Source organism: Olea europaea, chromosome 16 (genome assembly GCF_002742605.1).
Source record: "Olea europaea var. sylvestris chromosome 16, O_europaea_v1, whole genome shotgun sequence".
In the NCBI taxonomy this organism is placed as follows: Eukaryota; Viridiplantae; Streptophyta; class Magnoliopsida; order Lamiales; family Oleaceae; genus Olea; species Olea europaea.
In genome coordinates, this window is record NC_036252.1 from 5303459 (window position 1) to 5317285 (window position 13827).

At 30.5% G+C, this 13827-nt stretch overlaps 2 protein-coding genes across 7 annotated transcripts in view; both read right to left on the reverse strand.

Moving 5' to 3' along the window:
* Positions 1–2144: 2144 nt before the first annotated feature.
* On the reverse strand, positions 2145–3283 carry LOC111412785 (LOB domain-containing protein 29-like). The gene is made up of 2 exons (XM_023043690.1): positions 2964–3283; positions 2145–2706 (listed from the first exon to the last, which is right to left on the reverse strand). Exons 1-2 carry the CDS (start codon positions 3240–3242, stop codon positions 2296–2298), a joined length of 690 nt encoding a protein of 229 aa, XP_022899458.1. The 5' UTR covers positions 3243–3283; the 3' UTR covers positions 2145–2295.
* Positions 3284–11748: 8465 nt separating this feature from the next.
* LOC111411859 (pentatricopeptide repeat-containing protein At1g62720-like) overlaps positions 11749–13827 on the reverse strand; it is a 9737-nt gene continuing 7658 nt past the window's right edge. For 3 of the 6 annotated variants that reach the window (XM_023042498.1, XM_023042497.1, XM_023042493.1), the window contains one exon: positions 11749–13563. The gene's annotated coding sequence lies outside the window, so the exon portion shown is untranslated. The remainder of the gene's footprint in view (positions 13564–13827) is intronic. The other 3 variants (XM_023042496.1, XM_023042495.1, XM_023042494.1) reach the window with 3 other exon arrangements.

Consider the following 13827-nt stretch of genomic DNA (forward strand, 5'->3'; position numbering starts at 1 on the left):
AAATTAAGAACTCATGTAAGACATCAAACAATTAGTTTATTTCGATAGTATTATAAGTAATATTGCTGAAATAAGTTAGCTTCTTTTACAAAGGAAGCAACATCATATGTGATGAAAGCAAATTTAGTTACATACTTCAAATGTGATATAATACGAAATTATTGTCAAATTAATGTTGTAAGAACAATGTTACACGTGCCAATTTTTTTTTTTACCAAATCTTTTACCTACTACTCACAACAAGGGTGCGGATTACATGTCGGTATTTTAAAATTCACACGGGGCTAGCATGCATTTGTAAGAGGGGGACACCATTCGGTACATATGGAATAATTCATGTCATAATTAGCATGCTTGGATGTGCTTAAGAAACGATACAATCTACTTATAAGTCTCCTTTCTTTGTTATATTTTGTCCATATTAGCGAACGTCCTAACTACTTGATTTTAATGTATTTACTGGTCTTGATATTGAGATGTTGATGTATTTCCTTTTTATTGAGGAAAAGATTTCTGATAAATCAAACTGAAAAATGTTAAATTTCTACCCTTGTGAATTATATACCTATTTCCACGTGGCACTTTGACCCGACATGAACAACCACATCAATGTTGAAAAGTAAAACTAGACTAACATAACATATTGAGGGCAAAGTCGAGTTTAAATCTCAGATGAAATAACGGAAAAAATTAGAATAATGATATTTGCAGTAACTCACTATTGTAGTCGTCCTACATGTCATACATGTGACGGTTAATGATTTAAAATATGAGACAGTAAAAAATTACCACATTAATATATTAAATCACAAACCGTCATGTAGGATGTCACGTACGGCAACTACCGCAATGAGCGACTATGAATAGCATTACTCAAAAAATTATATACTTCAAAGTTAAACTTCCTAAGCTCTTGTTTTGCAAAGCCATTTTTCAGATTTTAAGTTAGTCAAATTTTATTTTTAACGACATATTTCATTGAACCCACAATATTTATCCACTTTTAACCACACATTTCATAAAAATCATCCGTTTATAATCTCAAAAAACTTTGTCAAACAAGAACTTAATTGGTCTAGCAAAGCCAAATGAACATCATAATCAATCAAAAGGATTAAGAAAAGAATTCGAAAAAAAAAAAAAAAGTAGTGGCAAAGAACATTATAAACAACATATATTTATATTTCCAAAGGGCACTGAAAAATGAAGGTAGTTAGCCTCAAAGATTATCGACTGATATTATGTGAGAGTTCAGACTTATATACATCAACATTTTCAAATCTTTTCTTGCATGAAAGGAAAACCTTTACTATCTTACTGTAACAACTGGTCCAAAAAATTATGTAAATACTAAGTAGTCATTCGCTCTAAGTATTTATTAAATTATCATTCTACAACAAACTGATGTTTCGAGATTTTTGTGAGAATCTACAAATGTAAGTTGAATCGGCCACCACATCCTCCATTGAGACGGGGTCCAAGTTGACTCATTAGAGCGATCTGCATTTTTATTTTTATTTTTTCTGTTTGCAGATATAGAGGATTTCATGTAATCTATATATATAGAAAATGATAAAAAGCATTTGACAAATTGAACGCGACCACTACAAAGAAAAGAGCAGCGACTTCATGCCAATTTCTATAAAAGAAACACATTTTTCTGCCGTTTGAAACATATTTTTGACGAATGCATAACCAACACCGGGTGAAACCAAGTCTTCTACTAAACGTAAAGCAAACACTCATGACGGGTTTCATATGCTGTGAATATAGAAAAGAAAAGTACATGACATATTTTTTACTTATTGTATCTAGTCATTTGTAGCAAACACACTTTATTCTTGTTAACTATGTTAATAATGGAATTAGAAATCAACTGATTAATTCTGCTTCATACTTGAAAGGTTAAGATTACTGAAATCTGATGAGAAACATAACGTGCTTTTCAAATTTTCAAGAGCAGACCTCTGAAAAGTAACATGATGTTAGAAAATCGACTTCTTAGGTTAACAAAAAGGGAAGTAAAACAGAATAGATTAGGATTTTTAGTGTCTTAAATTAGGTCTATTTTTGCTAGGTCTTTTGAGAAAGCAAACTAGTGAGAGAACAGATTTATAATATAAAATTATGCTATATATATTTTTTCTACTTATAATTAGTTATCTCCAAGTACACATAATCTGAGAAATCAATCATAGGGGTGTAATACAGGCTTCTTACGGCAAGAACATTTCTAGGGTTTCCAGCTCTCACCAATGGCAGCAGAAATGCAAATACTGATCAAGCCCTAATTCCTCAAGAATGCTGGATGTATCTGAAGGTTACTGATTGAAGGTCATCTCCATCATCTTGAAAGGGCCATTCCCTGTCGTTGGATTGCAGTTCAAGTGAATCCCTGCTACCAAATGAGGTATTTTTCTCAAGGAAGGCTGAATTTTCATTATTTCCCAAAGGGTTCAGATCATTCATGGTACTGCTTTCGAAATATGGTGCCATCTCTCTAATATTAGTACTGCTCGAGTTTGCGTACAATTGGGACAGTAGTCCTTGGTTTTGAGAGGACTGGAACCAACTTTTAACATCTTGTGAAAAAGAATTGGTTCCAGAGTAGAATTTCTGATTAGGGTCAACATTTTTGGAGCTATTTAGGATGGATTGAGCTGCTTGTTCCTTGAGGGAAGCTAGCTGGACTTGAAGGTTGAAAACCTGCCAAAAAAATACAATAAAAAATAAAAAAATAAAATTTTTGTTAAAAAAAGTTGAGAACTAATAACAAGAATTAGGGTTTGAGAAATCTTTACTTATCCTCCCTGAATTTTCTTGTTTTGTACTAATTTTTTCTATGAATGGACGAGGTATTTGGTCAAAGCTAAAGGCCCCATCCAAGCACAGGATTCTTGATTAAAAGAAACAAGAACTAGGGTTAAATTAACAATTTAAGTTCATGAGTGCAGGGAAAAAACCTGCTGTTGGAGGGCGAAAATATGCGAAACACAACCATAAATCGGATCTTGAACCCTAGCCTGAGCTTCATACGAGATCGTGACGGCAGCCTCATACCGATCACAAACAGGAAGGTGAGAAAGCAGTTTGGACACGTTGCTGGCCCCGAAAACCTTATGGATTGCTGAAAAATGAGCTGCACCTTGTTCATGGCTGAAATAAGGGGCAAAAACACAACCTCTTACACATTTTCTTCTCAAGAATTTGCAGGCGCCACAAGGGGAACCAGAGCCTTTCATTCTTGATTAATTTGCTGGTCTTATTGAATTTTCAAAGACAATCTGTTCTTTATTGTTTAGTGCAAGTATTAATTATCACCATGTATATAAACAGAGGAGGGCAGGCAGGTGGATCATATTTTAATCTATATTTAATTATGTAAGGTTCCCTTGTTGGGCAACACATTTCACTATTTTTCCTAAAAACTGTCTGTCCTAAATTTTATTCTCTGATTTGAGATTCCATTTAGTATTCTTAAAGGACAAAAGAGCTAACAATTAGAACCAAACCCTTTCGGTTTGCAGGATGATTGAATTTTACTTTGTTCATCTACCAATTGTAAGAACTTTTACTTAATTAATCTCCTTTGTCAGATTGTTAGGGCTGACTTTCTGGGACGTTCATGTAAAATTAAGTTTGGATTTCTACCAGAAGATAGTAAGTATTTTTGAAGCTCAATTTTCACATATTTTACCGTGTAACTGAGTGTTTTGGTTCTGTTAATGGCCATTAGGCCTCAGGTCTTTTCATCTATAGACATCATTTTCTTTATTTGTCTTAATCCTAAACAATTAAGAACACAAGCAGTACGGAATTAACATTGATTGCCATCTGAATAAGACTAGACTAATTCTAAAGGAATATCAATCAAGAAATGAACATTTGACTCGTGTACTATGATAGCGCATTAAACAGATAGTAGGAAACGGCCTTATGTGCCCCTCTCCGTATTTTGTACAGGTAGGGGTCTAAAAACTCTTTACTAAACGAGAGGGTTTTGTTAAGATAAAGAAGTAGGAATGGCGTACAAGGTACGTATTTGATAGAGTAAATATGAATCAATTTCATTTGATTCTATTAGAATTGTCTCCTTTTGTTGGAATCTTGATTTGACTCAGTGTGTTTCCATTTACATTTTACAGAAATTGATATTAATGTTTTGGGACATACTTTTCTTGCAAATTTTTCTTTAACTATTTTTGAACGGTAATTGTAATGAGGTATTTTTCTTTTTCTTTTTTTTTTTAATTTTTTGTCGATTGCAAAGACTTTCTACTCGATTTGGCTTATAGATCAGAATTTAATTCACATTTATATATGTTGTCAAAACATCTACTCGATCAAGTCAAATTGACTAGAACTCTTTGCATGCACATTTTATTTTGATATATGCTACATGTACAAATTCATTTTGTCAAAATGGTGCCAAATTTATACTTAACAGTATTTCATTGGCACTTGTGTCAAAAAAAATTTCAACCATCTGATCACAAATTGTCAAGTATGAATCTAGCACCATCTGACAAAATAAATTAATTTGTACAAGCAGCATAAACCTTTTATTTTTATTCTCCATCTTGTCATTCTTGTCCACTAACATAAATGCAGAAAAAAGGCAAATCAATCAGCCCTCATTACTCGTTAATATAGGTTATTAGCATATATGGTTATAGGTTTCTATTTATTTACTTGTGAATTTATCATTTCTATGTCTTTTTAGTGAACACAAACACCAATGCATACAATGATTCATGAATTAATTAGCTTCATTTACCTAATCTATAAATAATTTATAATATTTAAACTTCAGTTTCAACCATATATTTCAATGGAGACACAAGTATTATCAACTTTTTCCATTTATTTATAATATAGACTATTTGTAAATTCTTCCCATACGGAGATTTGGTAATAAGGCAAGCTCTTTATCCTAGAATTTTTGGATTTTAACGAAAGCATTTCAGTGATTCATGGTACTCAAGGTAAATTGTGCTTGCTCATCTTAGCATAATTTAAGTATCGAGACTTCGAGTATCTCCAAGAGACTTTCAGCATATTTTACAATTTAAAAAAATCTATAAATTTAGAGTAAAATTTTTTAAATACTCTAATAATCTTTTTTCTCTTTATCACTTAATTTTGCTACTCTCAATTAATATTAATTTTTTCTCTATCTTTTGTTTTCACCAATTTCTCTCCAAATATTACTTCCCTCCATTTTCTTTGTATACTATTTAATTGGTTCAATATATGGAACATTGAAAATTGAAATATTTGGATAGCCAAACCCACTCTCTATTTTAAAATGTTAATTTGAAGAATATCTTGACACATAATTTTAAGTATTGATACTCTAAAATAGATAGAATTTCACTGTCAAAGGGTCTCTTAAAGATGCTCTTAGTAAATAATTTATAAATGAAGAACTTGCCCAATTAATTAGAATTCACTATATAACTTATGAGAAAATTTCATCATTTGTCGCCTAGTCAATTGCTCTAACATTTTATTATATATAGTGAGAGAACCACTAAAAAAAAAAAAGAAAAAGAAAAAAAATGCCTTCAGACATGAATTTTTCGTTCCTAAAATCACGATATTCGTTGCTATTATTCTTTACCAATGAAATATTAGCAATCACAAATCCATTTTTAATTTGAAGATCGCTGATGATTACCAACGGATCGCGCCGTAGGTAAAGAGTAAATTTGTTACCAATGATTTTTCCATCGATAAAGTATAACTTTTTACCAATGAAAACTTCATTGGTAAAAATCTTAATCATTACCAACGGAAAGCCCATTGGTAAATGTCTATCGTTACAATTGATAAAAAAATAGTGTTGTAAATAGCTGCATAGGTGTAAGGTCTAGCAAAATATAAAATTTTTATTCATTTTTTATTATTGTTATTATTATTTATTTAATAATTATAAATTTTTAACTTTTAGCCAATTGATTTGAAAGGTCTAAAAATTTGTTTAACCACTTATTGGACCACAAATTTATAGAAGGTGATTTCAAAAAGTTTGTTGTGAACTTTCAATGTGGAATAAGAATTTCTTTGATTGGGTTCTAGTGTATTGTACCTTTAGTTTGGCAACAACGTATTGTGCTATTGTATAAATAATTATTTATATTTTATTACCCTTCAACTATGTATATTTAGTAGGTGAATGGTTGAATTTTTTAATTATTGAAATTAATTAATATCATCAATGGATTTTTCATAGCAATATGAATTACCTTCACCTATAGAATTTCCGTTGGTGCAGAAGTTGATTAATTTTAAAAAAAAAAAATTAATTACCCTTCACTACAGATATTTCGTAGGAGAATGTTTGAATTTTTTAATTATTAAAATTGATTAATGTTAGCAACGACAATTCTATTGGTAATATGAACTACTCTTCACCCACGAAAAAATCGTAGGTGAAAGGGTGATCTAGTCTTTAGAAGAAAAAAGTTGAATTACATCACCTTCAAAAATGTTGCTGGTAAATGAAAAGTATATTAAACAACAACAATAGGCACATAATATCCGTTGGTGAAAAGCTATTGCTTTTATCAACGAAAATTTCTTTTGTGATTTGCGTAGTTAAAAGATTAATATTTTTACCAACAGATAATCTATTTCTAATTACCAACTGATACAATATGTTGGTAAGTATCCGTAGGTAAAAAATGAATTTTAGTAGTGAATAATGGTCTTGTGATCATTTTATGTTCAATTTTATGAACTTAAGTGTGTTCAAACTTAGATGGGACTTTAAAATTTGAAGTGAGGCATATTTGCACAAGAATTTCATAATCAGTAAACTAAGATTTTGACGGTGTAATTAGATATAAGAATTAAAAATTTTCAGATATTAATTAGAACTACTTTTGGATGAAATTAAATTAAAATTAAATAATTAAAACATGAAGCTAAAAAGGAACATGTTCAAAGATAGAATCAAACAGAAGGCATTGACACTAGTATATATAGAACCACCTGAGTAGGGAAAGCACACACAGACACACACGTGTGTCTATGTGTGTCTGGTGTGTGTGTGTATATATATATATATATATAGACACAAGAGAGAGAGAGAGAGAGAGAAAGGGTTTTCACTTTTGCTAGTTGATTTGATTTGTTTAAGTGTTGGAGGTCACAGCTTGTCGAGCAATAAAAGAAGAAAAATGATTAAGTAATCCATAGATTAGTAATTACTTGGTTGTGTGACAAATAGGTAGAACCCACTTACAAACCCTAATAATGACACTGCAACTCAATCTTCCCCTTGAGACCTTTGCACTTCTGCCTTATACATTAAAATATTATTAATAGAAGTTTATGAAAACCTAATTTATTCTCTCCTCTCATGGGTCATATCACGAAAAATAATTTGTATGTTTTCTTAAATTTCCAAATAAACTATAAATCATACATAAATGAGATCATTTTATCTATGACATATTAAGTTTTTTGACGGAATAGTACGTTCAAGTCATCGCTACTCTTACATATAAGGCAACATAGTGAATATAAAATATAAATGAGCAATACAATCCTCTCGACGACAGCTTAAGCTTTAATTAGGGTAAGTTCTTCACCATTTTTGAAGTCATGAAATTAATTAATTAAAAAAAAAAATTTCAAACAATTATTTTGAGCGTTCCTACACTCATACAAATTGAAATGCAGCCTAAACTTTAATTTTAAAATTCAAGAAGTACAACACAGTAAGACGTTCGTGTGCATGGAATCTCCCTTCTGGCAGCCATTATTGGTCTTAATTTGTGAATTAATGGGTGAATGGATTTGTCATGTGTACTTGTTGGCCATGATCTTGAAGACAACAAGGCATGTTAACTAAATGGGATCTTTAAAATAATCAACTTTAGCCAATAATTTACAACTTTTTATAAGGGGCATAGGCATATGGACTTATCTATTTAATCTCCTGTTCAAACTTTTAAATACAGCTTAAAATTTTTAATAATCCCACTTTGTATAACTCTTTGTTGCCTAGCTCCCAAAGCCACTTTTGATTTAGAATTTGTCTTCTTCTTCAAATTTTTATTTTTTTTTGGAATAAAAACTTCACACCGATAGGATAGGTTCTTTCTTACCAACCGTTTGTTAATCATGCATGCAGCTTTTGGGGGTGTTTTCATGTTTATTATTTGTCAAAACTATAAGACAAATTATAAATATACTAGTGTCTCGTAAATGACTATCATACTCTATTATTTTCTTTTGAAAATTATAGAAACTTCTCTTATTGATAATTATAAATAATAGATTGTCCTTCCATGCTTCAAGGTAAAATATATTACTTTTTTTTTTTCTTTTGGGAGGGTGAAGATTCTTTTTACTATTGACGAAACAGTAGTTTTTATCTTTAAGTCCAAACTTGTGTATGCTGAAATTCAAAAATAGATACAGGAAAAAAAAATTGTTTATTTAATATGCAAAAAAAAAAAAAAATGATATAAATGAAGGTAGGCAGGCCTTTACAATGCAGTACAAAAGAGTAACATGTATATTAGCAACGGACGTATTCCTAAACAAAATTAAATTAGAAGAGATGAGATGATATTAAAATTTTAAAATATTTGTACATTAATTACGATTAGTTACAAAAGTTTTTGTACTATTTGTCTAATTCTTTTCAAAAACTCTCATATTTCAATGTGTATCTTCTGTAAAATCATCGTGAAAATTATTACAAGTATTAGAATAGATCTAGTAATAATTGAAAAAAATATATATATAATAATAATAATAATAATGTTATTTGCAATCGCTCACTACTACAGTTGTTCTGCGTGGCATACATGTGGTTGTTGGTGATTTGACGTATAAGTTAATTAAAAATTACAACATTAATGCATCAAATTATTAACCACACATGTATACCACGTAGAATGACTGTGACAGTAAACGACTGTAAATAGAATTACTTAAAAAAAAGTCATTTATTCAAATCAAAATTTATTGAAAAAGAACTTATCATTAATTGTTGGACCATGTTTTAGGCAAAGGGGTATTTTCCTGATTATGTAACCTATTAAGATTTATACATTATAAATTAATAATCTACAATAACTAAAAATGGAAGAATTTTGTAGATTATTTCATTTTATTTACAATTATAATTAATAGTTAATATTTTTTTACGAAAATTTGTTTATGATAACAATATTTGAAGAAATTCTAGAATTTGTTCGCGACAGAAAAGCGCACTTTTATTTTAGTAGAAAAATTAATAATTAATATATCAAATGGTAGAATGGAATATTCCTCTTCCGAAAGAATATGTAAGGAAACCATTAACAACCAAAAAAAAATAAAATGTTAAAACAACTTTTAAAAAATAACTGCTGTCTATTCCTTTGTTTGAAGAAAATTATTTCGAATGGCACTTAAAATATACTTTAATTTGTTATCATATTAATTAGATTGTTCCAACCAAACAATTAATAATCAGCGAGCAGGACAAGCCCAAATATTTATTAATCAAACTCATAAATACTAGGGTTTTGAATAATTAAAGAAAGGACATGTTCGGTTGAAATGAATAAAGATAGTGTTAGTGAATGATGCAGACATGTGACTGGTCAAACAGACATGGAGTTTGTTCGTGGGGCCATTGCACGTGTGTAGATGATTACCATTGTATCTGGCAAGAAATTCATTTCTTTATCCAAAATTATGTTCTTCTCAATCTTCAGGCTGTTATAATATGCAAAACTCGAATTTTCTTTTGTTTTTTATGGGCAAAACCCTGAAATTTTGGCTGCATTTGTATATAAATTTACAATAATCCACCACATACGAAGCTTTTTATCCAACATTGCACGGCACATAAATTAAAATGTTGATTGGATTGAATAAGAGTGGAGTGGGTAAGGGGTGGAGGTAGAGGTAGAGGTCGAGAAAATTAGTTTTTCTCTTTATTTATATCTAGACCGTTGGATCAATTCAAGTGAAGAGTCGTTATCATTTGTCAAATAACTCCGTAGAAGGAATGTTTCCACAAAATAATAACTTCTGTGGGAAAGTTATATAGCGTTTCTTATTACTTGATTGCACATATCGACGCAGTTCATCACTTGAACATGAAGGTGAGTTTATCTCATAAGGAGCTTACAAAGTAAAACCAAATTAATAGTGCTTGAAAATATGATCTGATTCTGAATGATAAAAGGCTTGACTACACATCTCCTATTAACTGTAATTTTTTGGATATTTGATCGTGTCATCATTTATATGTTATGTACAATTTTAAATTATCTATGGCTACATAATTTCAAGAACTTGCAAATTTTTTGTATCATCGCAGTGATGAAGAAATTGCCATTTGATGATTGAGAAACAAAGTATTGAGCCTTTCATTATCAATAGAATACAGTTAGAATTTTCTAAATTTCAACAAAATATTCAAACTAAGTTAAGATGTAGTTTGAAAACGAGGCAATTGTTCAAAGTCCAAACCATAAAATAGGGATTGATATGAAATAAACCTAGGGGAAATAAAGATGTCATTTCAAGAGATGTAATAAAGGATAGTGAGAGAGATGTTTTTGTTTGTGTTCATTAAGAGACTTGGACTTAGAATTTCAAAGCTCAGTAATCTAGTGTGTTATTTTGTCTCGACTAGGTAGCATGTGGTTTTGCTTGTTATCTATAAAAACATCGACTAAAACTTGTTTATATATAGATATATGAATTCATGTTCATAAAAGATAAGACCATCAACATCCTCTAAAGGCACAAAATTCATTTGATTCCAGTGATCTTCTTAGTCACAATTATTAAAATAAATGTACCACATATTTATATCCATGTGAACTTCAACTAAAACTTAACGATCAAAGAATACTTAGTACATGTTTGGTTCTGATAATATTCATTTTTGCAGTAAATCTTGATAAAAGTTGGTGGAACGTGTGGTTTAAAAGTTAATAAAAGCATAAAATGTTTAATTGAAAATGAGTTTTAAAAATAAAAGGCCAAACAACTGAAACAAGGTTTAATCTGATGTCTAACCATACACCAAATTGGTACAATGAGCTGTAACACTGTTCAATTCATGTAATTTATAAAGTTTTTTGTAATTTCTATTTTACCCTTCATTTTATATTACAACGAATTTTGATTCTTAATATATCCTTTTGTAGCCAACGTTTGGGCTTCATTTTTCCAAAAATATATTTTTTCAAAATTTATTTTCAACCACATTTTTTCATAAAATAATATTACACATAAATCAAAGAAAAATTTTCCTCATTTTTAACTACATATTATCCAAAAATCACCATTTCAAAACGCGATTTTCTCCGAAATCTCATTTTAATGGAGTTCAAAAGATCACATAATTTAATGATTTTAACTTTACTTATATCCAGTTTAATTTGATTATTTATTTTGACTTTTTTTTTAATTGTGGTATTAAGTGTAATGCATTTTTTAATTTTTTAATAAATACAATATTTTAGTTAATTAAAAAAATATTAATTTGATAATTTTAGTAGTACTATAATTTGTAATTAAATAATTCCTAAAATAAATTAATTATAGACAATTAAAAAATAAAGAAATAAAGGAAATACTATTCATTTTATATAACATTTGGTTTAATGGTTAAAAATCACTTTGTAAAAATGTTATGAAATTTGGACTAATTTGACGTGGAAATTGCATGAATATAATGCTAATGGTTGGAGATTGCTTAGTAACAACAAATTAAACATAAAGTGAGTAAAGGAATGATCAATCATTAAACTTTGGTAAAACAATCATGCTACATGTACATCGTCATTTACATTTTGCCACGAGGTAGGATAGTTTACATTTTACACAATTTTTTCACCCAATCAACACTTGCAAACACTGCCAATGTCAAGAAATGAGTGTACAAGTGGGCATTTTCCTTGGTAAAAAGAGCAATGAGCCAAAATGTTGAACCTTTCTTGCTTTTTCTAGGATGCCCTATAAATCCTAAGGCTATTACTACTTGATATAGCCAATAATTGCCTATATTAACTTTCATTAAGGTCGACATTAGTGGCTTATCAATATCATTACATTAATAATTACCCTCAAAAGCAAATAGTCACAATCACCTTAAAATTCACAAGGAAAATACCATCACATGGAGCTCAATCCCAGACTTGGCACATTTGGTTTTTTGGTACAAACAAAACCTCCGCTACTTTGCCTTCAACAGTATCCAGGGTCAGGTTTACAAGACCAGAACACGCCTGCATAAATTATGAGGAAATTAGGTTCACAATGACTTCAAATACAGAGTCGACAAAAAGCAATATTCCACTAGTTGCAAAATGCAAAATAAGGCCAATGAAAGATAGAAGCATCTATAATTGAGATAAAGAAGCAGCAGTGTTACTCATTAGATAGTAATTCCTAAAAACTAACCTGCTGTTATTCCGACAAGTCTCTTGGTCTTTGTTAAGGATTTTTTATATACGAGTTATGCGTACAAGGTCTATCTTCAATAACAATACCAACTTTCTAGCTATAAACATATGTGAACTATATTCACTTAGGTAACGGAGACATATTTTTGCACTACAGGTCCATAAATTCTGCAATCAAAAATTCCAGCATCTCATAGATTATGGAGGGAGTTTGCTTTGCCCAACTCCCTTTTTGATAATAAGGCAGAGCATTTTTGGGGGATCAATCCTTCACCGGGCCTCCCTCATCACCCACATGTAGAATTGAACAGTAAGAAAATTTAGTCTTCAAAATCAACTAAAAAGAACAGTAAGAAATTTAGTCTCAAAGATCAGTTCAATTATTGACTAAGAATACAAGTCGAGGCTCCCCATCAGCAACACCAAGTGTAGTTTCAAGGTATTATTTTTGGCACTTAATGATCACAGTAGCGCACAATTTTGTAAAAACAGTTCTATACACTTTGCCATTGCAATAATAATAATAATAATAATAATAATAATAAAGAAAACAATAAAAGAGTACAAAAGGAGCACTAATAACTGCATTGGTACAATAAAAACATAATCTCAACTGTCAGGTACAAAAATCGAGCTGTGAAGATGAATATTATAGTTGGTGTTGAGGATATAAATAAATAAAATGCTCCCCTCTCCCTATGCATGATATCAAGGATTGGTTTGGACTTGTACTTGGGCTCACCTTCACTCTGTATTTTTCTGTCAGCATCAGTCATGTCTGAAAATTATGGGTATTCAGCCCTCGATGAGAGTTCACATTTGAGAAAGGGTGGGATGCAAAAAGCATGCTTTCATCCTAAATTTATTTCAGATGCAAAGTTAAGATGAGCATTACATGTTAAGTGGGGCTAATCAGATTAACCTAATCCAACCTATTCCATGTGGTTTTGGGTTAGAAGCCATGACTTAACATTATAATCAGAGAACCCAACAACCTTGAGAGGACAAGAAACATACCAGAATGCTTATTTGCCATCTGAATTTAGCATAATCAGCAAGGTTTCATAAACATTTTGTACAGGTCAAACAACTTTGCCATGTGTTTGTTACCTATCATCACACCTCCCAGTTCCTTTTCAAAATCAATGACCATGCCAAAACCAAAGCAATATGAGGAATTTTATTAATATTTGAATCCTGAATTGTCAGCTCAAGCATTACGAAAATTCTTAATATAATTCTTACAAGAATTCATAATGGCCCACCTATATTTCCATTCAGAGAAGCTTAGCCCATGTTTGAGCCCCATTCACTACATCTAAAAAAACCTCTCTGCCCCCCCCCCCCCCCCCCCCCCCCCCAACCAAACCAAAAAACAAAAAAAAAGAAACAACAA